Source organism: Pteropus medius, unplaced genomic scaffold (assembly GCF_902729225.1).
Source record: "Pteropus medius unplaced genomic scaffold, Ma_sr-lr_union100, whole genome shotgun sequence".
Lineage (NCBI taxonomy): Eukaryota > Metazoa > Chordata > Mammalia > Chiroptera > Pteropodidae > Pteropus > Pteropus medius.
The window spans coordinates 4,093,440-4,119,970 of NW_024350927.1; the positions used below are offsets into that span (position 1 = coordinate 4,093,440).

Consider the following 26,531-nt stretch of genomic DNA (forward strand, 5'->3'; position numbering starts at 1 on the left):
GGTTAGAAGTCCTTCATTCCCAAGAGGAAACCCAGTGGGGGGAGTGAGAGACTCAGGAGCTCCTGACACATCTGGGGAGGCAGGGGGAGTGGGGCAGAGAATCCCAGACGGGTCTTAAGTCTCCAAATCTCGAGTCTTCTCAAGAAACCGTATGGATAACCCAGACCTGTCAGCCACGGAGGCTTCCAGCGGAAGTGGCTGCTTCTCCGGGAGAAACCCACTGTGTCTCCTCCTGCGTTCAGGTTCCCCAACCTCTTCCCCCCTCTGAAGCCGGAGACGGTGGCCCGGAGGACGGTGGAAGCTGTGCAGCTCAATCGAGCGCTCCTCCTGCTCCCCTGGACCATGCACGCCCTCGTCATCTTGAAGAGGTATGGGGCTGGGGGAGGAAGCTCGGGGCCAGGCCCCCGCCGACCATTCCCCCTTCTCCTGGTGGACCCTGGCGGGGAAGAGGCCTCAGGCAGGAGAAAGTACACATGGGATCGATGCGTCCTGTCTGCCGTGGGCGTCACCACGAGGAGTGCTAGCGCGGGTGGCAAGGGTTTCCTGTCCTGATTAGGGGGCAGCGGTTCTCAAACTCACTGGTCTCAGGACCCTTTACGACCAAAATTATCGAGAAGCCCTAAGAGCTCTTGTCTGGGTGAGTCGTATCTATTGCTATAGACTGTGTTCGAAATTAAAACGGAGAAAAAGTTTTATAAGATTTACACATTTGTTTATATTTAAAATATTCATTTATGAACAGCAAAAACCAGTCCATGTTGTGTTAACATGAATGATTTGTTTAAATGAAAAATATGTTTTCAAAAAAGGAAAAAGAGTGTTGGGAGAATGGCATTGCTCCCCAGGTGTGCAGAGCTCTTATCGTGACTTAACTGAGGACAACTGGATTCTTATACATGCTTCTGATTTGAGTCTGCTGTGATGTCACATGTCATACGGCCTCTAGAAAACTCAACTCTACAATCGTGAGGGGATGAGTGGAAAAGGCAGATAACGTCTCAGTATTATCAAAATAGTTTAACCTCGCAGACCTCTGAAGAGATCTCAGGTCCCCCCAGGTGTTCCTGGGCCACACTTTGAGAACCACCATCATTCTAGAGACTTAATAGTGGGCAGAGACTCAGGATTCGCAGAAACGTCCCAGTGCTCATCGGGTGGGACTCAGCAGGGCAGACCACCTGGGAGGTAGGCTTTATCCAGGAGATCGCCCAGCATCACATGCCCTGGGACTGTCCGGACTTCGGGCACGAGCCCTTCTCATCCCGGTCCCACTCTGAAGGGGCTATTCCGGGTGCCACCTGAGCTCAGTTGTCACTGGCCTCTCATTGCTGCACTGGAGTCCGCCACCCTGGAGCCAACGGTGACCATGGACTCTTGGCTCCTCTGGGCCCCCGGCCATCTCCCGCCCCCAGCCTAGCTGATTGGCCCCCTCTGTCCCGGAGGTCCCCCCAGCCATGTGTCCACGGCGGGCACAGAAGCCACGTAACTGAGGGGACACATCAAGCAGTCCCCCTCCTCCGAACTCAAAGCCCTTTCAGAGACCAGAGAAAGGAGAGAGGCGGTAGAGGCCAGGGTCACCTGAGGGCTCTTGGGCCACACCTGGGCTTCCCTCAGCCCACCCCAACTGTTGCTCTGAGCTGCTCCTTGGCCGCCTCTGCAAGCCCCTAGGAGAGCAGGACTTGGGCCCTCGCCAAAGTGTTAGAAGCCTTTCAGAACATTCTAGAACAAAGCTAGTTTTTGTCTAGAACATCTCTGCGCTCTCACAGAAAGCCCCCAGCCTACATTTCTTGTTCTGTTCCCCACTACTTTCCCACAGGAAGGAGAAGCCACTCTCCACCCCATTCCCTGCCACCCCTCTTTACCGTCCCCAAGAGAAATCTTTACAGGCTCAACTCCAGTGCCACCACCTTCAGGAAGCCTTCCCGATTGCTCTGGATGGAAGTGAGCCTTTCCCATCTTGCACCTGGAGTGGTCCAGGGCCCTTCAATTTAATTCAACAAGTAAACTGAGTTCTTCTCATGTCGGGCCCTGTGCTAAGGGCCAGGATCAGAGATGAAATGTCTGCCACAGGGTCCCCCATGGGCTTGACAATTAAACAGTGAGGACAACACCAGGGCTGGTCAGCGAAACGGGACTATGGGCCCAAGGAGAGGCCTGATCATGAGTATGGGGTGTTCTCCTGGAGTAGGCGACACCCAGTACCTAACTCCTCAGCCCCACAGTCAGTATTCGTTGAATAAGCGGCATTTGGAGTTAATCGATCTCTAAGATACCTATGGGCCCTAAATGCTATGAATGTGGCTTTCAACGTTTATTTCCACTGCCCGCCCTCTGCCTTGTTAAGAGCCGTTTATCCACTTACTTGAAAGCCCTTCATCCGGGAAGGATGGGTGGGGGTGGCTTGTAGGATTGCAGGGAGGGGTGGGGAGAGCTATGGGAACCATCACTCTGCTACATCACCTCATGTGGCCACCAGGGACCCAGGGGCTGGTCTCCCCCGCTGACCATCTTCTTTCGTCCTCCCCACTCTCCCAGCATACTCCCGCAGGCCGCACTCGAGGAGATCCACAAATTCTCAGGAACCTACACCTGCATGAACACTTTCAAAGGGCGGACATAAAGGCAGGACGCAGAGACGTGCTCACAAGCCATGGAGCCTGTGGCGGCCACGGTCCCAGGGCGCACACCCACATACCTACCCCTTGGCACCCTTCTGCTGGGTGAGCAGCACCGCTCCTGTCCTGGAGAAGAATCCGTCTGCCACTCAGGCCAGCCCCAGGACCTTTGCACAGGACCGATGGGTGTAACTGACCCCCATGGAGAGGCAAGAAACCAGCCAGCAGCCGCCTCGACACTTTTGTACATTTCTAATTCTGTAGTTTATTGTTAAATTGCTTCTCGAATCTAACCAGCCTCAGCAGTGTGCATGGACTATTTCTGGGAGGGTCTGTGCCCAGATGCTCCACCTGTAGCTCCAAAATCCACTCATCCTCAGCTTATGCAAACCGGTTGAACGGCAGGAATGAACAATAAAGAGATGGCTTTTGCGAGTTCCTTTGCTGAAGTCCTTGACCACTGGTCCTTGGTGGGTCGCGGGGAGGGGCCAGTCCTGACCTCGAAACCCCATCCTTTGAGAGAGAGTTGGTCTGCTCAGGGTCCCCAACTGCCAGGAGTGGAATGGGTGGAAAGGGGACAGAGATGGGGAGAGAAACCGGAGTTCAGGCCCAGGGGTGCACGGTTCCTTGCTGGCTCTGCCGGGCCCCTCCCAACAGCCATGGGTTAGGTGGCACTTTGCCTCCCCGCCCACCTCCTCGGTAGAATCATCATGAACTAGGTTGCATGTAGCTGTCCCCTGCCCTGCCACTGCCCCACCAGCTACGAAGCCACCAGTGGCTTTATCGAGCAGCCAATGTCCCCCTGGTGTGTGCTGGGTGCTCAGAAGAGAACATTGCCGAGAAGCCAAAGCCTGAAGACCACCAGTACGTCAAGGTCAGTGCTAGGAGGGTGCTCCGGGCCCCACGCCAGGTTGGATTTCAAGGGATCAAAGTAAAATAAGAAAGGAGAATGGGGAAGTCTGGAATGGCAGAGGAGATTGACACAGGGCTCAGTCAATAGGAAAAGTGACAGCCAAGGGGAAGTGGGAAGAGAGGCACCGTGTTTGCTGTGTGTGCGCCTGCCGCAGCGTACCTGACCTTGGGCGCCGGGACAGGCGGACAATGGAATGCCATCTAAGTAGCTTCCCTCTACACGGCTCTTGCAGGGGGTGTGGGGAGGGGAGCAGGAAGTGAGGAGAAGGTCACGGCCACAGATTCATGGAGGAGGTCCCCCGAGGGTTGCTTTGAGCCTGCACGTGCTCCCCTCCCGTCAGAGGAACACGTCTCCCAGCCCATTCGATCGTCGGTCTGGCCTGTGTGCAGAAACGCCAGGTCACGATCACAGCCACTGTTAACTGAGCACCTCCCAAGGGCCGCCAAGTTCCATGTCATAACATTTCACTGATAGTTACCCAGTGCCCTCAGCAGCAGCCAAAGACCGAAAAACAGCTCTTGGGAACCCCAGGAAAGACTTCCAATAGCCGCAATGTGTATCAGCCAGGATACGACCCCCACGTCTCAATGGCTTCTAACAATCGAGGTGTGTCTTATGATGACCATCTGTCCTTCGAAGGTGGCTGCAGCTCTGCTCTGTGTCCTCTTCACTCTGGGACCCCACTTAACAGAAGAGCCTCTGTCTGGGACAGTGTCCTCTCGTGCCAGAGGTAGACTCACCTGGCCACCTGAACACTGGCTCTGAAAGCTTCTGTCCAGAAACAATGCGAGTCACTTCTGCTCAGATCTCATTGGCCAGAGCATGTCATGTGACACAGCTGGGCTGGGCATACGATCCTCATGGCGGAGGTGTCAGTAACTGAACTATAATACAATCTGCCGCATCATGGAAGACGATGTCTGTAAGAACATAAGACAAAATTGAAATGTCGGCAGAGGGTGGAGGAAGCAGACAGATGGTGCCCTGGGAACTGGTGACCGCTCAGTGGCCCACACAGGTGCTGAGCAGAGTGCCAAAGAGTCACTGACCTTTTGGTGGGGGGAAGTATTAGAAAGGTCATTTTGCAGATGAGAAAACAGGCTCGGAGTGGACTGTATGCCCGGGTTCGTGGGGCTTGTGAGAACCAGAACCAGAATTCGAACTCCACTCTGCCTGACCCACAATCCCCATCACCTTTGATTTGGTTCTTGAGGACACGGGTCACTAAAGTGTGTATTGGAAAGGGGTTCTCCTGGCCCCCTGGCCAGCCTGGTGAGGTCGGGCCTGGAGTGTCCATGGCCACACGTGGCACCCCACTCTGGCGTGTCTGGACAACACGGGTGGGCCCCCCAGGCTCGGCCTGCCCCACTGCTGTCCCAGCTCCACAGCCAGGTGCCTGTCACTGGCTCTCACAGGAGAGAGGTTGGGGGCAGACACAGGCATAGAAGAGGTCGGTGTCCTGTCTGCTGAGCCCCGACTTTTCTGACCATCCTTGAGTGCCAGGTGGGTCCCTGTGCTCACGACCTGGCTACGGACCAACCTTTCGGAGAGGATTTGACTCCTGAGGTTTCCACGAAGCTGCATTTGGCCAGCAACATGGTGAGTTTCCGGGGGTCTAAGTGGACTCTGGCCGGGCCAGCCCTCCCCTGGGCCCACTGAGAGCAGAATTACTGTCCCAGCTGTGGTGGGACCTTGGGGCTTCTCCTGCCAGCAGGGCAGGGCCCGGTCCCGCCTCACCCCTCCTTCTCCATGGGGACATTTTTATAGTCTTTTTCTGGACCTTTTCCCAGAGGAACCGGAGAAAAAGCCTTGGGCAGATTCCCAGGAGGCCCGTCCTGGTCCCTCCCCGGATGGCTGGGCTGCTCGGAGAGCCTGGGGGGTGAGAGCTAATTCTCTCCCTGAGCGTAGCCAAGCGAAAGAGGGTGACAAGCACTGAACTCCGGTTCCCTGAAGGGCTGGACAGGGTGTGCCAACCCTGTGAGGAGGACTCGGGCCCTGGGAAATGACCCAGTTTCCAGGCCCGGGGCTCCGCCCCGTCTCCAGAGAGAACCAGATTTAGAGGTGGGCTGCAAGCCCAGGGGGCAAGGGTGGAGGGGTGGGTGCCAGACCCAAGCCCACCCCGACGTGGTTCCAGGGGACCAGGCTCGGCCTGGCAAGGGCTCGGGAGTGGAGCCCTGGGGCCACCCTCTTGCTCCCAGGGCCAGGATGCTTTGAGAAGTAGACGCTCTCCTCAGACCCAACTGATGGCCAGGAGGGATCGGAGTGGCAGAGAATTCTGGGCTGACCCCACCCCCAAGCCCTTCAGATGGGCGTGAACAGCCCATATTCCTAAGGATGTCCCAGTCTGATGAGGGACAAAAAAGAAAAAGGAAAGGCCTTCCAAAGGGTGGGGAGGGGTCATTAATGAGAACCCAGAGGTCTCTTTGTCTATATGCAGATCCCCTTCTCCTCAGGCAAAGCCAGGAGGCGACAGTATCCCTTGACGCAGAAGGAAGGCCGGGAACACTCGGGGGGCCCCCCGGTCACTGCGTACCTTTCGAGCAGGGCTGTTAGACTGTGATTCGATTTGCCAACATTTATTAACATGTTTCTCTTCATAAACTGAGGGATGCCTGCTGTGGACCAGAGCCTGGGCCTGGGGACCCCTGCCCCTCAGCCGTGTGGGGTGCAGCTGTTGCCCCTCACCTCTCGTGGTTCCCCTGAGGCCCTTGGCTTCCAACAGCCCAATGGAGCCCTGAGTGTCCAGCTTCTCCCGGCCCACCACGAGGCCCCAGTATTCGGGGCCAGAATCCAGACTCTGGCATCCACCAGCCCTGCTGCCTGCTGTGTGCGTGACGCCTCCTCTCCTCGCCCGCAGGGTGGACGAGATGTCCCTGCCCTCCTCTATCCAGCACGAAGCCTCGGGGAAACTTGAGGGGACAGTGTGATGCTGGCGGCTCCTACATCTCCCAGCCAGGACCCTATTGCCCCTCAGGACTCTTGGGGTCACCGTCTTGGCCTGGCCTGTGATCGTAGCATCCTTCGAGGCCTGGCTGGCTTTCTTGTGGTTGGAGTAGGAGGGTAGTGGGTGCAGGGGTGAAGCGGGCAGAGAGAAGGGGCCGAAGGGGAAGCGCTTTATTGGGAATGGTGACTGCTGTCCTCACACACACACACACACACACACACACACACTCACTCACAACACACACACACACACACACTCACACACACACACACTCACTCACTCACTCATGTGGGATAGGACTTTCTCCAGCACCTCCCACCATCGCTGGCTCTGGGCAGGCCCTGTGCGCCCGAGTCTCTCCTTGGCTCGGGATGAACATAAACGCAGAAGTCCCATGAGAAGACACCGCTGGGAGTAGCCTGCTCTCGGTATACAGATCACCTTGGGTGCGCAGCAGCCATCAGAGGCAGGGCCCCCAGAGATCCACCACCCCAAACTAGCTGGCAGGGAAAGCTCGTGTAGCGGGCAGCTTGGCCTGCTCCGGAAGCTGGCCAAGCACACAGCTGCGTGACCGGGGGTCACAACTTCTCTGGACTGAAGCAACTAAGAGGGAATATTTCTGCAGGGCCCTGAAGCCTAGATGCCCATGACCCCCTGTCCAGCCCAGCTGACACAGGCCGAGAGCCGCCGGGGCTCTTTGCAGCCCACGCCTTCCACCCCACCTGCAAGCCCCGCCTGGCAAATCCTCCCAGAGGCGACTCACCTGGCGCCTGAGTCGCTCCATCTCAGCCTTTCACTTATTTCATTCTTCACTCATCTCATAATCATTGCCATGATTATCATTGCTGTATATAATCATCTGATAATCATTGCCATGATTACCATTGCTGTATATAACAGCTTCGCTGAGATATAATTCACATACCGCACGATTCACTCATGTAAAGCATACAGTTCGATGTGCTCAGTATAGTCACAAGGTTGTGCAACAGTTACCACAAACATCTTTTGGAGCAGACATGCAGGATGTGGTCTTTGTGTCTGGCTTCTGCCACGAAGCGTAACATTTTCAGGGCTCATCCTCCTCATTGTCTTCGGTTGCCTCAGAGCTTCGCCCCTTTTCATGGCTCAATGACCTCCATTGTGTGTCCTCCAGTGCGTTTACCCAGCCCTCGCTCTTCAAGGACATTCGGGGCCGTGATTACTTACCTGCTCTCTCGTTCCATCGGACGCTCTCCTTCCCTCTAGACCAGACCAGACACTCCATGGTCCACGTTCGCTCAGCATCTGGGGTGCGCATGGCACGGACGATGCTGGGTAAATATTTGCTGTCTGAATGAAGAGGGACAGAGCCTTCGTCAGAGACAGCCGACATCGGTGTGTGGCCTTCCTCCCATTCTCCCATCCACCTCCCCTTTCAACTTCCAGATGGGGCCCCTGAATAACAAAACTAGCATTTCATGGTAAACTTTCGGGCGCCTGCCCAGCATTTCTCACTGTGGCACTGTGGACACCTCTCTGCTGGCAGGGGCCGTCCTGTGCCCTGCGGGTTGTTTGGCAGCACCCCCGGGTTTCTACCCGTGAGATGCCAGTGCTCCTTCCTCTCCTAGCTGTGATAACCAAAAACGGTTTCGAAATGTCCCCCGAGGAGCTAATTCCCCCCCTCCCCATCCGAGAACCCCTGGTCCACACTCATTTTCTTTTTGTAGGAATTGTCATTGAAGAGCAGAGAAGTCTGAGGCCCAGAGAGGTTTAGTGGCCTGACCACGGAGAGGCCAGGATGTGGAGCTTCTGCTCCCAGGGGTGAGCCCGACACCCCCGAGCGGGACCCAGGAATCGAGAGGACTTTCGACCTCCCTCGGGCCTGCCAGGTCACCGCCTGGGTGTCTCTTTGGGCTCCCTTTAAAACTCCCTCACGCTGCCCTCTTGGTGAGTTAAGCCAACACTGCAGAATGTTCCAGTGGGCCTCTCTCCCACCCCCTAAATCCTTATCATTCCTTTCATTTTTCAATGTTCACAAGACAAAGGAAATAAGCACTTGGAGGAAGACACAAGCTGTGTTTGTTCCTTAGCTGCTGCTGCGATGTAACTGGATCCTGCTCGGGGAGGTCAGCCTGGGTCCCTGAGCAGGGCCTGGCGGTGGGCACGTGAACGTCCACGGCCCTGGTACACTGAGAGAGACCAGGCCAAAGGACCCCCATATGCCACAGTAGATTTCCGCAACAGTGGGCTTCTTGTTGGTGGTTCAGGCTGGGCCCACACCTTCTCAGCCATGCCAAGGGCCTACTGGCTGAGGGCCAGCGGATGACCCGCGGGGAGCCTACTTGGCTCATCCAGCTGGGAGCAGAGAAGGGAAGAGGCTGGACTTTGGAGCCAGCTCTATCTGGTTGAGATTCCAAACCCCAGCTCTGTAGGGCCTTGAGGGGGGGTCACTTAAGAACCTGAGCCTGTGTCCTCATCCACGAGATGGGACCGGTAGCCCTGTCCTCCATGGAGTTGTTTGTGAAAATCGAGGGACTAATCCACACAAATTAATGCATGTCTGCTTGGCATTAATAAATAGCAAGCCATACATTAATAGGTTTATATTATATTGTATTTATTTTATAATAAATGTTATAAATTAATTGTTGTGTAGTGTACTTGGTACATGACAGACCCTCAGTGCTTCATACGCATTGAATAATTAACCTCCCCAACACATTACAGAAAACAGAGGCAGAGAGAGATGCAGTCACCTGCCTGGGGCTCACCACACAGCTAGCAACTGGCAGAGCTGGGATTTGAACCCCCGAGTCTAACTGCAAAGCCCTTGTGCTTAACCCCTGGGTTTTTGTGGTTTCTGGAATAAGAAGCCTAGAGTGTAAAGAGTGTGGAGGATCAGCTTGTTGTTATTCATCAATATTGCTATCTTGCTGTGCGCCCAGGCCTCCTGGCCCACCTACGTCCATGGCACTGCCAGATTCCAGCACCTCTTGGCCCGCTGCTCGCTTCCGGTGGCAGGGAGGCCAAGGCGGGCCAGCCTCGAGCAACTAGCTGAGGCCCTTCAGTGATGGGACATGTTCAAGGCAAGTCTCCTTTCAGAGCTTGCTGGGATCTGCCCTGCTCTCTTTACTGTGGGCCCGGAAGGGAGTGGAGTGTCTGCGTCTTCAGCCCATCCTCAGACACACACGTGTGTGCACATATATGCATGCTCGCTCCTTCCCTCTCTCTCTCTCTCCGCACTCCGCGCCCAGCCCTCAGGTTGGGGCACAAAGCCAGTACCCAGGGCAGATTGCTCCCCCTAGCCAATTTTGAAGCCCCTAAAATGTCCCTAGCACTCTGCCAGGTACTTTTAGGGATGCTTAATTCACAGGGTGCCTGCGGGGGGCATGAACAGCGGTGAATCAGGCAGGAGTCTGCCAGACTCGAGCCAGGAGTTCCCTTGCCGTGTTCACCCCAGCTCTAGTCCTCAGCCCCTCCCTGAGGGCACAAGGAGTGGTGGCTTCTTTGTCCAGGTCCCCAGCAACACACACCGACTCTACCTGCAGAATCTCTGGAATGGATGTTGAGAGCTCAGGGTGGCCTGGCAGACCAAAAACCAGGCTTGAAAACTGGGTAGAGGCCAAGCAGTACAGCTGGACCACAGTCCTCCAATCTTGCCACAGGGCAGTCTGGACCCTGGGTGACCCAGCTGGCCCTGGACACCCACTGCTGCTGCCACCATGGAAGAGAACCTTCCCTCCCCCCACACACACTTCTCTGCTTCACTGGTTTGAGTCAAAGGCTGGGGGAAGCGTCTGCTGAAGGGAGTCATGATTGCATGCAGCCAGGAGCTGGGAAAATGAATGTGGAACCCGTTAGGCTATGACGTTCAGTGGGGAGGTCTCCTCGGAACTGTGCTGAGCCTCAGACAAGGGCCGGAGCCCTGACCAGCTGATGGCCCCCCACGGGACACTGGCAGACTCCCTGAGTGACTTACTGGCCCCACCCACAGCAAGTCTTACTTAGGCAAAAGGAACGAGTCATCAGTTCATGTAACTGGAAAGCCCGAGGATAATTGGTTTCAGGTATGGCTGGATCCAGGGGTCCAAGCGTGTTTCTAGGACTTGGTTCAGGACCCAGTTTCCCTTTCTCTGTCCTTTAGTTCCACATCCCCTGGGCTGGCTTCACTCTCAGATATTTTGTTCTAGTGATGGCAAACTGGATGCTCAGCTCCAGCTTCACACCCTCTCAGGTTCAAGGGCAACAGAAAAAAAAAGTCATCCAGAGTTAGTGCTGATTGGTTCATCCTGACTGGCTTGATTTGAGTCACATGTCCACATAGGAACCAATCACAGTGACGAATAAAATGCAGGGCTCTGATTAGCCAGTCCTGAGTCATGTGGTCTGTCTTTGCAGCCTGGGAGGGAATCGAGCCCACTGAAACACGTGGACCAAGAGTCGGAGAGCGAGGTTCCCTGGCCAGGGCAAAGGTGAAAGGAATCTGGGTAGCAAAATCAGTTGTCACCAGAGTGACCATCGGTAGACTTCTGACTTGCCCCTGAGCCTTTCAGAGTGACAGCTGGCCATGCCTTGACCGGCAGTCCTAAGTTCAGTCCTGAGTTCCCAGAATGGGACTCTGGCCTCTCCTGACAGTTGGCCAGCGTGGTGACGGGCAGTTGGCCGCCCTCCTTCTGACTCCTGGCCCCTCCTGACCAGCAGTCAGTGGGTGCCCGGGGGCAGCTGGCTGGCGCCGCACCTGGCAGTGGGCCAGTCCTATCGAGCAGTCCTCCGTGGGGCTGCCCTAAAGTAAAGACGGGGCTCTCTTGGGGTCCACGCCACCACGCCCTGCCTCTGCCCCTCTTTGTACAGCCACTTATAAAAGCCTTTTGTCCCTGAGTGGTGGTAGCAGGAGCTCCTGTCCAGGGGACCAAGAAGCCATTTGGGGAGTGCCCTGTGGGAGCCCAGGACAGCGATTCTGGAATGCAGGGATTCGGGAAATATTCGAGTGGGTGCACAGTTTGCCGAGGCTCATTTGGTGTCTCTTACCTTCCAGCAAATTGTTCGGAGAGGCCCGTGATGGTCAGGCCCGGGGGTGGGGGCAGGGGAGAGTGGCAGTGAACTTAGCAGGCGGAGATTGTCCTCTCTGAGCTTTCGGCCCACCGGAGACGCCCGACTCCTGTGATGACCTGTTAGATGGGTCGTGTTTTAGACAGGGGCAGGATGGCCCTCCAGGGAGCAATGTGTAAGCGGAGAACCCAGTGAGTCTCCCTCAGGTAGAGCAGAGAGAAGGCCCAGCTCGATTTTCCATTCAGGAGAGTCGACACTCTGGAGAGTCCGTGAGGTCAAATCACAGAGGCCATGATGGGCCCTGGCAAGGGTCTGGGACCTTCTTCCATGCGAGCGACATGATCAGACTTGCATTTTCGAAAGGTTGTTCTAGATCTAGATAGAACCGATTTGGGGGGACACAGGAGGATGCAGGGAGCAGTTCAGAGATCCAGATGAGAGAAGGAGGTGGACCAGAGCAGCGGGGCGCAGATGCAAAGAAGCAGGTTTGAAGGTCCCACCTGGCTGGGACCGACAGGCCTGGAAGCTGCCCACGCTGCACTGCTAGTAAGAGGCTGCCCAGGAGCATGCACAGCCGGATCCCGTTACTGTGCAAACGAGGGGTTCCCTGTCTGCACGCCCCCCGCATGCACACCCCCCACCCCCTACCCGACGCATCATGTTTGTGTGCATTGGGGTGTACCAGGAAGGTGGGGGAAAGTCGTGTGATATGGGGGGAGGGCAGGGTAGGATGACTCGTTCTTTATGCATCTTTGTGTTGTCGCTGGTCACTAACGTGTTAACTCTTATAGCTCCGAAAAGGAATTTTAACGTAGGACCGGAAAGCGAGAACAGGAACGTGAGCGAGTGGCTGGGAGCGCTGGCTTTGGGGTCACAGCGACCTGGGTTGGATCCTTGTTCGGTCATCGGCAACTAGGACACCCAAGGAGGGCGACTCGGTCCACCCCGGCCCTGTCTTTCGGCCATAAAATGAGGCTGCCGCACGGAGTATGGGCGATCACACGCGTCAAGTGCTTTGCACAGCGCCAAGGTGTCTGTCACTATTGTTACGGTCGACCTCCTCCCTCCACCCACCTCCCTCCAATCCTTCCTCCACATCCCCGGTGCATATGGCAGGAAAAAGGAGGCTAAGATGAAGAGGGGCCTGCGTGACCAGCCCCAAAGAGGCCAGGACAGACAGACGGAAGACCCGGACCAGGGGCCACCCCAGGGCCAGGGAAAGAGGCCAGCTTCTCCTCCAAGACCGGCTGGTCATGCGTCCGGCTCCTGCCCCGGGCCAGGATGACAGATGGTCCCTGAAGGAAAGGTCAGCGTCCCGGGAGCAGTTGTGCGTTTGGCGGAGGCCGACGGGGTGGGGCGCCTTCTGAGCGCTCGCTCAGCCCACGTCTGGTGTTTGGGGGCCTGGACCTCGCCAGCAACAGGACTTTATTTTGGTTACTAAGGATGGGAAGGTTCAGGTCATAAATTACTTTCTGGCCGGGCAGCCAGCCTCTCCCCCGGGGCAGCCCGCGGGCCTGAGGCCTCTTCAAGGCCAGCGTGTCCCCGGCCTCTCATCGCGGGCGGGAGGTCTGGTGGCGGCTCGGAAGCCCAGTGGGGAGGCGGGGGAGAGAGGAAAAGGGTCTCGGGGCCTGGGTTCAGAGCAAGGTTAGCCAAATAGTGGATAAATTAGGCGAGGGAAGCAGACAGCTCCCCTCGCGGTGAACTTTTCACCCAGCTAACCTGCTCCTCGCCCACTCTCAGGTGGCAGCAGCTCCCGCCTGTGGCTGTCACCTCGGGGGGGGGGTTGTCACCTGCTTCTTCCCCCAAGCACTGTCAGTGCCACCCCAGGTGACAGGTTGAGGCTGGAGCACTCAGGACAGGCTACCGGGTCACAGAGTCTCAGTTAGAAACTGGAAGATTTGCCCAGCCTGAAGTTCAACCTTGGGCGGTGTGGCCCAACTACCCCGCCCGTCCCCGTCCCCTCCCCCGATGGCCTCCCCCCGAGTGGGGCCCATGGTTCTGGCAGACCCAGCACCTGACTTTGACAGGGCCTTTGGGAGGAAGCGGGCCCTGGGATTTCGGGCGGGTTCTCCAGCAGGACCATTGATCCAATTCTCCTTTCCTTTGCTTGTTTCGGGCCTGAGCAACCCCTTGGGGAATGAGCTCCATCCTCAGGGAAGAAAGAGGGACCCCATGGAAAAGTGGGCTAGAGAGGCCCCCCCAAGAACGGCCATTGTTCCGGGCTTCCTGCCGCAAACAGGTCTGCCTTCCCGGAGCCTTCTCCGAGCCAGCCCCGTGGATAGGAGAAACCTCGCGGACCATCAGGCTATAAGGTGTGCGCAACAGGAGGGCATGGGGGCCGGACTGCCCCAGGGAGGGTCACCGAAGGGGGTCTGCAGAAGAGCCGGAGGAGGTCCCGAGACCCCGTCGCCTGGCCGTCTCCTCCCACCGTCACGTTCACCAGGGGCTGCCCAGCCTGGACGCACAGATGTGTGACCGACAAGCACAGGTGAGCTGGGCTGGGGGGGGAAGGGCGGTGATCCAGTCGAGACACGCAGGACACCCTGGGGGTGGGGGCAGGGAGTCACCTGACATTCACTCATTCCATGGGCACGTTGGGACTGATGCCTGCTTCGTCCTGAGCACCGGGCGCGGTGCCGGGGACACGTAGTGAGTGAGCTGGGCGAGGCACCCATGAATGCAGAGCAGAGCCTGGTGTGGGAGGAGGATGGCGGCTGAGAGACAGAGACAGGTACACAGAGCAACCCCAAGGGCAGACATCAGACCGTGACTGGGGTGGTCGGTGAAGGCCCGAGGGGGAGGCGACATCTGAGCTGTAGTCAGGATGATAAGGAAGGGACAACTACAACCTTGGAAGGAGACTAGTGTGGGGCGAGGTGGAGAGCTGGGCGAGCCCAAAGCACAGGGCTGATGGGCAGCGTTAGAGGCAAGGCCAAGGCCAAAGTCATGACCTTAGATTTGCCCTTGGCTGTCCTGGTATTGTCTTCTTGTCAGCTCAGCTCGAGGCGCCCCGACCTGCCTGGCAGGGGGACCAGCTGGTTCTACCCCCCATGGGGAGGCTAAGGATTGACAAGCCCTATGGAGGTGAGTGGTCTAGATGGAGCCTTGGCTCTTACACCCATCATCCAGGTGACTCGGACACGTGACTTCAGCTTCGGAGCCTCCGTTTAGATTTCTGTAAAATGGAAACTCAACACTGACCTTCCCAAGGGCTGAGGAAAAAGAACCGAGCTGCTTGTGAAGTAGGCGCTCGCTCCTCCGAGGGGAAGTGAGCCCGCGGCTTCGTAGGAAGGCGTGAGCGAGCCCTTTCTCCACTGCAGACGTTTGAATACGGCCCACACTCCGCGGAGGAAATAAAAACCCGACCGCTTTGGTCCCTGCCACCCGGAACCTTCTTGTCTGGGGCATGCACGCGGTGCCGAGGCCTGAGGTGTCTGCTGGAAGGGAGGCTGGAGCATCAATCATGCCTTTCACCTCCAACACCCGTCCCGCCGTGACCGTGCCCTCTGAGACGCTGCCCGCTCCTTCGCTGGACCCAGAGCCGTCTTCCCCAGTGACCCCGTGATCCTCGCCCGGGGCCGCGGAGAAAGAGAATCTGGGCGCAGCGTGGGAAGGGCGGGAATTCGGCTCCCCCACGGAGAGATCCCGGATCTTAGGGACTCTTCCTGGGATTCCATAAGCCATCACCCTTCTGTCTCTCACCGTGAAATTAGCTCTGTGTTTCCCGATTTAAAAAATAATATGTACTCACTATTTTTTAAAAATTTAAATAAAGTTAGAACACGTTCGGGTCTCGGCAGCTGCCTCACTGCATCGGGACCCCCTCCCCTGACCACCCCAGGACAGCTGACCCTGTCACGGAGGAAGTGCCCCGGCCCGAAGTGTTGGATGAGTGAATGGATAAATGAATAAATGTGGGGACAAACTCCTGTGATCCTGCAAGGAGAGCTGGCTGCTTTAAGAACGGGTCATTGCGGTCATCAGCGTTCTATTCCCCCAAGGAACGGGTTCTCCTACGCCAGCCTGCGAGCCGTGGGACTCCCCTGGGGCGTGCTGACCTTTCTGCTTCCTGTCTTTCCCACAGTTCCCAGGCCAGGGGCTTCCCAGAGCAGATGGTCTGTCCATGGGCTCATTGTTTTTAAAATATTTATTTAGTATTATTAAAAAGATGATGTCGTGACAAGAAAGAAAAAAAAAAATTGAAGAAACAGTATTGGGCATTCACCAATTGCCTGAGCAGGTACTATCTGCCTGCCTGCAGCTGGTCCTTGGGACCCCGCTCAGCACAAGTTTGTAAGAAGCTGTAGTGTTTTTAAACTTAGGTTTACGATATACGGTTTTATTTAAACACTTTAATAGATATTTTCCGTATTTCCGCGTAACCGTTAAAATCCTCACTTTAAAGATCACTTTAATGGCTTTAAACTATTCCTCCATGCGGCTTTCCCGTATCTCCGGTCAGTTCTTTCCCTAACGGATAGGTAGATTGTGTCCGGTTTCGTTTTTCGTTTTTGTTTGCCGTTGACAACAGCACAGCCGTACGTATTCTGGCAGCCGTGGGGTGGATTTTCTCGCTGTGCTTCCTGTGATTATTTCCTGGGATGGAAAACTCTGAACGCCGCGCTTGCCACAGAACGAGCACTCAGCACTTCCCTCCAGTTCCTTTGCTCGTAAATAAATGATCTTTTCATGTTCTTTGCTCACATATATTGAACTCCTGATGCTCTTCTTGTTTGTTCGAATAAGCTCTTTATATAATGCAGCCATTCCTCCCTGACCTCAGGTTCCCCGACCCTTTACTTTGGTCTCGGCATTTAGAATACTGAGACGTTTGTGGGTTTCGACATCTGCTCCTTCCCCGGAGCCGTCCTGGGTTGCATCAGAGTCCCCCCCTCGCCCTCGATGGTCCAAGAGCGAGTGAGGAGAAACGAGAGTCTGGAGGTTCATCAGTTGAGTAATTCAGTCGATCTTGTCTCAGGCTCAGTCAGCCTTCCCTGATGTCATGGCTCCCTGGGGACTTGGCTCACTGAAGCATGTGGAATAATTCTTTTGAAATGAAAGGACTCAGAATCTCCTCATTCTGAGAAGCTTTTGCCCCAGATTAAGTCAGTTGTCTTGATTCTGTGGTGGTTGCTCTTGCTTTATTTTTCCTTGTGTGGCAAATTCATTCACGTATTGAATATCCAATGAGAGCCTTCTTTGTGCAAGATGCTGAGTTTCAGGACATAATGGTGAACAAAACAGGCATGTCCTTGCCCCAGCGGAGTTTACAATTTCTTGGGAGATGCACACTGGCCAACGGCATCTAGTTGCTGAGTATTTATTTAGCATATACTGTGTGCCAGGCTGTCTGCTAGGGGCTGGGGACACCCAGGTGAGCAGAGATGACCCATCATTAACCAAATAACCGCATAGATAGAGGGTAACATATAACATGCATTCTGAAGGAAGGGCTGTTGGAGCTACGTCAGCTATGACACAGGGATGTGACCTATGCTGCCTGAGGGTCCCAGGGGAGGGAGGAGCATCAAGGCAGGCTTCCCAGAGGAAATGACATTTGGGGTGAGCTCTGAAGGCTGACTGGGAGTTAACCAGGCAAAGGGGAGAAAGATCTTTTGAGACAAAAGGAACAGCAGCACATGCAATGCCCTGGGGGCGGGAAGAGAGTCCAGGGTTGGGCACTGGGACACTAGGATGAAAGGCAGGGCCCCTCCTCATCTGCTGGATCAGTGTTTAGGGGACCCCTGTCCTGGTTCGGCCCACCTGCAGGGCCCCATCTGCCCCTACCCCAGCTGGGCAGCCCATTCCTCGTCTGATGGCAGGAGAGGTGTCAGGGGAGCCAGGGGGCAGGAGCCCGCCTTGGAGGACACATGGCAGAGAGCGAGAGGGCCATGTGAAGCCCCACGGTCACCCTGCTACTTTCCCTGACCTCTGCTGGGGCTCGGCCTCCTGCCTCTGCGAGTTCATGGGGAGGTGAAGCCTCCTCCAGGCAGAGGCTGGTTCCTTCCTCTTCAGAAGGGCCCGGGAAGGCCGGGAGGGCCCGTTTGTCCAGCTCTGTCCTCTCCTCTCCCCAGCTCTAGGCACCAAGCAGCAGAGGCTCCTGTGACTGTGCTGTCCTGGGCATGGGCTTGGTGGGCGGCCCCCAGACCCGGGGACCCGGGGACTGAGGCCAGACCACTACGACTCCCCTGAGCTGGACAGGCTGCCTCTCCCTGGCGGCTCAGAGCTCAAGTTCACTCTGCGGCAGCAAGGCAGTGAGAATGACGGCCACCTTGAGGACCTCAGGGTTTGCACGGTGTGTTCTGCAAAGGTGGCTTTGGCTCTTGTCCTCTGCAGGGCCCGGGGCTGTCACTGCCTTCCCACTCACTGGTCCTTACAGGGACATCCCGGCCCATAGCCGGGACAACCCTGGGCTGGAATCCCTGACCCATCTCTACTCTGTGCGGGACCCTGAGCAGATTTACCTCTTGAGCCTCAGTTTCCCCATGTGTAAAATGGGTTCGCCCTACCCTGCGGAGCCGTGGCACCAGTGGTTTGGCGCCCGGTGACAGTTCCTGACAGCAGCTGGGAGAGAGGGGGCTTTACCAGCCCTGGCCACTCTCATCCAGCCCTTCGACTTGGACTTGGGTGCTGGGGAGATAGTCGTAAATAACTGGATAAACTGAGGCCTCGCTTGTAGGACCCTGCATTCTCGTGGGGAGGCCCTGCCAGCCGGTCTCACTTCATCCTCACAAGAATCTGGCGATGGAGATATAAGTTGTATAGGTTTCTCGGGCCCAGAGAAGCTGTCAGATGCACTCAAGATCGCACAGCAAGAAAAAGGCCCAGCACAGTCAGGAGGGTCGTTGGCTGAGAACCTGGCCCGGTTCTCAGCCATGGAAGCTATGAGCTAGAGAGGAAGAAGTTTCCTGCACCAGCCCTTCCTGCAAGCCCAGAATTCCCCAGCCCCCAGGCCTCCACCCTGGAGCCCACATGTTTTCTCGTGCATATGCGGCTCTATCTGGAGGGAACTTGGCCCCTCTGAGGGAGCTGCTTGTCATTCTTCCCCAGCCCCTGCAAGAGCAGCTTGGTGAGCAGGGCCAGGCGGGCCCCTTTGTTGCACGCTGACAGGACAGTGCAGCCACCACACACTTCAGCTGCCAACTCGCTGCGGTCACTCAATCCATCACCGAGGGCGGGGACTCCTGGCCGGCCGCTCGCCTGCAGTGTTGTTCTAGTCTGCCTGGAGCTGTGAGATAAACGGGGCATGAACTGGCCTCCTGGCAGGGGGTCAGCCCCTTCTGCCCTCATTAAAGTGCCAATCAAGAAGAGGAATGGAGACAAGCAGAGGGAGCTCGGCCTCCCGGCCACCGAGGGGGCAGGATCCAGACGCCCCCCCCCTCCGCCCCCGGCCCCCCGACCACCGATGCGCCTGGCCCGAATCCACCCTGGCCCTCGGGCTTCTGGTTGAAACGTCCTTGGTTTTCCCTGCAGAGAGAGGCTGGTGGGGGCGGGGCTGGAAATTCGAGGCAGCAAAGGCCACTCACATGGGCCCGCTTGGGCCACTGGTCACTGCTGCCCCATAACAAATCGCCCCGAAACTTAGTGACTTAAAACAACTATTTTATTACCTCTGGAACCTGAGTGTTGACGGGGCTCAGTTAGGTGAATCTTCAGCTCCATGTGATGTTGGCAGGGCCCCCCCGGGGGCGGGAAAGCGTCCAGGTGGCTCAGGCACAAATCTGGTGCCTTTGGGGGGACGTCCAGACAGCAGCGCGCACCTGATTCTTTGGCGTGACTGGGCTTCTCTCTCCATCTCCATGGAGTCTCAGTGTCTCTTCTTGTCCACGTGAGCCCTCCACGCGGTCTCTCCCACAGAGTAGCCACACTACTGATTGTAATGTAGGGCTCCCACAAGTGCAGGGGTGGAATGTGCCGGGCCTTCTTAAGGCATTCACCTGGGACAGGTACGGAGTAGCTTCTGCCCCATCCTGAAGTGAGTCATGGGCCAGCCCGATTCAGTGTGGGAACCACCCTCCCCAGGGGAGTGGATGCTGGGAGGCACGGTCCCTTAGGGCTGTCTTTGGAAACTGGCTGACACATGCTTTGCTCAGGAGAGGATGGAGCAAGCTCTCTTCTTTCCTGGGTTCTCTGCCCAGAGGCCGAGTGGACCAGAGGCCTCTTGGTGGCGGGGGAGGCTGTAATTGTCTCCTCCCATGCATACACACACCCTCCACAATTCATCTGTTCTTTAGAAAAACCCCTAAAGCCTATCACGAGGCAGTTGAAAAACAAAAAAGAATAATAGCATGATCGCCAACTGAGAATTTTTTATCCAGTGAAAATATCCTTCAGAACGCAAAGATATTTCAGGAAAGCAAAACTGAGATAATTTGTTGTCATTTCGTGATGCAGACCTTCGCTACAGCAAGTACTGAGGCTGTTCTTTAGGTTAAAGAGAAACGATCCCAGAGAGAATCACATATCTTCAGGAAAAAATAAAGAGCGTCAGAAATGGTAAACACATGGATGTTTACAAAAACTCACTTCAAAGACTATCAACTAGTTAAAGCAAAAATAACAGTGTATGGCAGAGTTTATCATATATGCAGAAATAAAATATAAGACAATAGTCTCCGGCCATGCCACCCTGAACATGCTCGATCTTGGCTGACCTCAGAAGCTAAGCAGGGTCGGGCCTGGTTAGTCCTTGGATGGGAGACCACCTAGGAAGACCAGGTGCTGTAGGCATTAAAAAAAAATATGACATAGCACGAAGAGAAGAAAATGCGTAAATGAAATTATGCCGTTCGAAGTTCTTACAATAATACGAGAAGTGATATGATAGTAATTCAAGGTAGGCTGTGATAAGTGAAGAATGAGTATTTTAATCTCTAGAGCGATGATACAAAAAAAAAGGAAGTTTAAAAGCCAACGAGATAATGATGTGTAAATATAGGTTCACCGATGGTAGCGAACACACCGCTCTGGTGCGGGATGCTGACAGCAAGGGAGGCTGAACACACTGAGGGCACGGGGTATACCAGAACTCTGGACTTTTCACTCGGTTTTGCTGTGGACATAAAACTATTCTAAAAAATAAAGTCTGTTTTTTAAAAAATTCGAGACGAGGTAAAATGTCATTCTAAAACGTACGCAACCCAAAATAAGAAAGGAAAGGAAAAAGCAAAGGAACGGAGAGCGGATGGAACACACAGAAAACATTTAGGAAAATGCTGGCCCGAAACCCCACCACACGAGTACGTACATTCAATGTAAACGGACTCAACACCCCAAAGGAAAAACAGAGTATCCCACCGGATACAAGAGCGAGACCCAACTATACGCTGTTCATTAACTATGTGGGCAGCTGAAGGAGGGAGGTAGAAGGTCGGAAAAAGCTGTATCATGGAAACACGAATCAAAAGAAAGCTGGGGTGGCTATGTTTCCATCGGGCGAAGAAGACGCTGAGACAAATAGTATTTCCAGAGATAAAGAGAAACATCGCACAATGAAACAAGGTCAGTTCGTAATAACCACCCTAATTATGTCCCATGAATAATCTTAATGACATAGCTTCAATACATGAAGCAAAAACGGACAGAATGAAAAGAAATCAACAAATCCACAGTAATGATTAGATAATGGAACGCTCCCCTTGGAGACACGGACAGAAAGCAGACATGAATCCGTCCAGATACACAGGCTTTGGAAAAGAGAGCGAGAGAAGCGGGGGTGGAGAAGGGAACTCCAATCTTTTGAGGAATTTTACTTTAAAGAGAGCAGAGACTTGAGCGAGGCCTGGGGGTATGAGATCAAGGGTGGATGACGATGGGAGAAATAACGGCATGTTTGAATTCTCACGAGGAGGGTCCGGGAGGGTGGGGAACGGTGATACGGACAGCGCAGCCGCATCGAGGCAGGAAGGGATGTGGGCGGGAGCCGGACTGGTCCGAGGGGTCGGTGGTCTTGTGTCAGGGGCATGGAGCTGGAGAAGAGTACCTTCCCCAAGATGACGTCGGCCTCAGCCACTGGGCTTTGTGCTGTGGCCAGGCCTCCTGGGGAGGGGTGGGGAGGCTGCTGGGGTAGGATCCTCACCAACCTCTCAGATTGGTCATGCTCCCATCCTCCTCCAGATCTTTGCCCCAGGATAATTCAAGCTGGTCACAGGAAGCTACCGCGACACGAGAGACTGGAGCAAGAATGTTGCCTTTATCATTTTCATATATATATGTGTGTGTATATATGTATATGTATATATATCTCGTCTATACACGTATATATTTAACATTTAGGAATTTGTTTCAGTCTTTTTAAAATAACACAGAAGGATGAAAAGATTTTTTTTGAAGGTGATCAGTTCACATAAAAAGAAATGGCTTTTAAACATAATCTCTCATAAAAGAAGTGCACGTTAAAATGACACGGAGATATGTATTTTCCCCATATGGGCAAACATCTACACATTTGCCGGCACGTTGTGTTGGTGAAGGTTTGAGGAAATGCTCTCGCACTCATTTTGGTTTGTAAATTGCTATGAACTCTACGGAAGGTAATTTGGCAATATTTATCAAAATTACGAATGAGCGAGAATCCAGAAATTCCTTTTCTGGGAACTTAACTTAGACATCGAAATATCGGGTCTGTACAAGGTGACTGATTGCAGCTTTGTTTGTAATAGCAAAAACACGGGAAATAACCCAAGCAAGCATCAGTCGGGGATTGGTTAGATAAATTATGGCATATCTGTACAACAGCGTTCAAATCATGCTGTTATCCAAAAAATTAGCATGCTCTTTACGTGCTGATATGGAGTGACCTCCAAGATACGTCATTAATTTAAAAAGGTACAGAAATAGTATGCTAAAATTTTGTAAAAGAAAAAAAAAATACAGATAGGGAGGAGAGTATATAAATACATGTATTATGTAACTGCCTATATCTATGTATATCCGTATCTGCATTTATATCTATAGCTATATTTAGTCTCTGTGTATGTGTTTATCTCCCTGGAAAAATATACAGGAAACTGGACACTAAATGATAGGAGTGGGAAGGAGGAAAAAGATAAAGTGGCCATAAATAAAAACAAACACAGAAGGCAACATTTAACAAACAACACTCAATATAGTCTACTCTACTTCCTGTTTCCTTTCTAAATACTACATTTTATCTTCTATATAGATGTGTTTCAGGAATTCCATCAAGACAATATGAAGAACATTAAACCCGATAATTTGACCATAAACGGGGCTATAATAACAGAAATAAAAGATGAGTTGGAAAGAAGCCCGCCAGTCATGTTTGCTAAGCACCTATTTTGTGCTTAGGATGAGAAAGTCTGGCTCTACAACTGGTAGAAATAGTGTACAACCAATGGTTTCTTATTCCTATTTTCAATCTGTTGACATATTTTAAAGGTGATGAATTATTGAGTTAAAACACTAATATTCCAGGATGTTCTCCTTGGTCACTTGTGAGGGTCCACTTGATTAGATAACTAGGTTAACAGAACAAAGCAGAGGGCCAAAAAATACGAGCTGCAAGATGACAAAATGCATCCTTGCCCAACATCTGAACTTTTACTAACATAACTGGTGTCATCTTCTGAAGTAAATGGGCCGAAGTTTGTAACCACTGTTCCCTGTGCTGAGGCGCGCAGGAACAGATGGCTCCGGGGAGCCCTTGGGTGGGACCTGGCCACCGAGGCCTCCGACTGGCTCGCTCGTGCCTGGTCTTGTTTCACACGTGGCATGTCCGCGTGCACATCTCCTGCCTCTGTGCCTGGGACTTTAAACACCCTGGGCCGCTGGCCAGTGGCCTTGGTTTTGTTTGCAGAGTTGCCCAATCTGACACCGGCGTTGAGCAATCAAAGATAGGCTCCCGGAGCCCAAAGGCGGAGAAGCAGATGGGCGTCTTGCCTCTCGTGACCCCCAGGGAACTCCAGTGGACCCAAGAGCACCACGAGATGCTCCCGAAATGTCATAGCCAAACAGACTTGGATTAACCTTCCCTAAGGCTGATGGCAAGTCCTTGGAGGGGAAATGGCAGAGCCAGGCCGACTGGGCATCCCGCTGTGAGCGAACTGGTCATCCTAGAGAGCCACGGGCCGTGCATTCTTCCTGCACCAGCCCTGCCCCCCAACTCGACTGTCCCTCACCCCGCTCTCACCCGCTGGCAGCTCCCACAGAGCTCTCACACCAGGCAGATCCGTGAGCCTCCAAACTGAGGCCTAATATCCGATAGGGATCTGCCCTTCACCCGCCCAGAAATGCCCCCAAGTGCCAAGACCTTACTCGGAGGCGTGAATCCTCGCGGTTCATGACCACAGCTGGGGGTCTGGCAGGGCAGAGCAGCCTACCCATGTGACTCTGTCCCAACCCTGAGACCCACTGCTATTCGTGGACAGGGTCTTCCCATCCGGGCCGGGCCTGCACTCCCCCGGGGCCCAGAATCCAGCCACTTCCCGAAGCCATTTTTTTTTTTTTTGGCATTTCTGTGTAACAGCCCACAGTGCAATGTCCCATCACCTACTTCTGTCCTGTGCAATACGGCAGCGGCCAGCTACACGTGACCATTGGAATGTGCCTAGTCAGAACTGACGCACTCTGTAAGTGTGAAACACACACCAGGCGTTAAAACGGTAGTGCAGAATAAGAGTGCGAAGTGTCTCCTTAATACTTTTTATATTGACTACACACTAAATGATATTTTGGACATACCGAGTTAAACATATCATGAAAATTAATTTCCCCTTTCTTTTTCCTTTCTGTAAAGTGGGACTCCTATAGAATTTTAAATTATGCATGTGACTTGCATTACATTGCTACGGGACAGTTGAGGTCTCCTTGGTTACCACCGAGTTACATTTCCCAGACCCCCCTCCCCACCCTTCCTGTGTGGTTCCAAGGTAGAGTCGCAAAAAGGGACAGGTGCCTGAGATCTGGGAGGCTAAGGTGGGCCTGGCCACCGGGCCTCGAAGGTCATCGTTGGGTGGGGGCGGCACGAGGCAGACATGGAAAGGATGGTCGGTTCCAGTTTGTCCTTGCTCTTGTCCCAAAGCCAGCTTTTTCCTGATGGCCGGCCTCGCTGGCCAACACTGACCCCAGCCCAGAGCCTTTGCTACAAACACCTTGCAACGATGTCCACCTGGTCCCCTCCTGTCCCTTTGCCCGTAGAAGTTAATGACTTTGTTCTGACTCCTTCGCCCCCTTTCAGCCCCCAGCTCCCCGAGCCCTGCACCCAGTCTAACTCCCATAACACGACCGTGACTGACGCCCGCCCTCCCGAGGCACTGAGGCCTCAGAGTCCAGTCCGATTGGGAGTAAAAACACAAAACAAAACCGAGAACAACAACAAAAACCCCACGCTGGTTCGTGTCTCACAACGCAACTGGACAGGTCTCGGAAGCGAGGCCCCGCTCTGCGGTCAGGCTTCCCGCCGGGGCCGTAAGGCGCTCGGCTCCCTTCCCTGTCGTTCTGTCCACCTGACTTATTCTCTCCTTCGCCATCTCACTTCCCACTGGCTGCTTCTTTCCTGTCACACACCTGCCCAACTCCGTTTTTTTTTTAAACACCTGAAAGAAAAAAAAAAAAACCATACCCTCCTCTTTCTCTCCACAGTCAGATCTGAACATCTCCCGCATACTTCCACCTTGGGACCCTGTTTCTAAAACAGTAGCCCCATAGCTGCTACGAGAACAGCTGTGACGACTATTAGTTCAGACCTTCTTCTTTCCAGTTGCTCAGCCCTGACCTGAACAGGCTGGACACCATTGATCCCCTCAGCCTCTCCCGAGACCATTCATTCGTTAAGTAACCTCGTCTCACGACTCACTTCCAGCCCTCCCCCTCCTCTCCCAGCCCCTCGTCAGGCCTCCCCGGGGCGCTGACCTTAGCCCTCCTCCCTTCATGCCCTCCCTGTGTACTGCCATCTACTCCGTGGTTTACCTACCAAGGAATGGCTCCCCAATCCTTATCTGTCCGGCACTGCTAACTGGATATTACAAAAGACGCCAAGTGCAATGCGCCCCAAATCAAACTCCACCCTCCCATCCCCTTCCGGTTTTGTCTTGGAGTAGTAAGACCCCTCCTCCTGCAAGCAATCTCCATGAGTAAATGTACCTTTGAACCAACTTAAGCCAAGCCCAGGGCCTCGAGCGAAGGCCTCACGACCTGGCCTCTCCCCACTGTGCTTCCCCCTGGGGCGGGCCCTCCCTACACGCTCGTTCCGGCAGCTCCAGGCTCCCACCTTCCAGGTTCACGTCCAGTGGAAGGAAAGCATCTCTTCCTGGCAACGTCTGCCCAAGTGCCTGGGTTCACTCTGATTGGACCAAGTGTCCGTTCCAGAAGCAATCCAGGGAGAGGATTACACTGACTGGCAATCGGATTTTATATATCTACATACAGGTGGATAAGAGAGAGTGCCCCTAAGGGATTTAGGGTCTTTTCCCGGAAGAAGGGAGAACCGATTCTGGTCGGCAACAGTAGCTATTGTCATCACTCCAACCTAAGAAGCACCGTTATCCTCGTCATTCTCCCTCCTGGTCACACGCCTCCGATCAAGGTACTGGGCAGAGTCTTCCTTTCCTGTCTCTCAGTCTCTCTCCATTCTTAGTTTAACCCCTTCGTAACCTCTCTGGCCGGGACCGGCACTCGCCCACGGCACTCCCGTTCGGCCCGTCCTCCACGCCACTCTCACGATATCTTATGAAAGCTCAAATTGGATATCATCGCCTTTCCTTTCTCAACACAGCTTCGAGATCCACCCACGTGGTTCTGTGTGGCAGTAGCTCGATCAGGTCTCTTGCTGAGTAGTATTCTGCCCTCATGTCACACCCCGATTCGTTTGTCCATTCACCTGTTGATGGACATTCGAGTTGGGGTATTATGGTTAAGCATTTGTGCACAAAGCCTTTGTGAGGATCTCTCTCCATTGCTCTTGATATCCAGGAGTGGAACGGATGGGTCACGTGGTGAGCGTCTGTTTAACTCTTGGAGACACCGCCGAGCCGTTTTCCAAACTAGTCCTACGTTCCCACCAGCACTG

The 26,531-nt window shown here is 54.3% G+C and overlaps 1 protein-coding gene and 1 pseudogene across 2 annotated transcripts in view; both read left to right on the forward strand.

The window, feature by feature from the left end:
- Positions 1-3,064, forward strand: part of DHRS3 (dehydrogenase/reductase 3) — a 34,121-nt gene extending 31,057 nt beyond the window's left edge. The window contains exons 5-6 of one of the 2 annotated variants that reach the window (XM_039842179.1): positions 243-368; positions 2,536-3,053. In XM_039842179.1, coding sequence (XP_039698113.1) covers positions 243-368; positions 2,536-2,620 — 211 coding nt within the window. In that variant the 3' untranslated portion in view covers positions 2,621-3,053. Of the gene's footprint in view, positions 1-242; positions 369-2,535 lie in introns of both variants that reach the window. The other variant, XM_039842180.1, reaches the window with a different exon arrangement.
- Positions 3,065-20,114: 17,050 nt separating this feature from the next.
- On the forward strand, positions 20,115-20,233 carry LOC120585910 (uncharacterized; annotated as a pseudogene).
- The last annotated feature ends 6,298 nt before the right edge of the window (positions 20,234-26,531 follow it).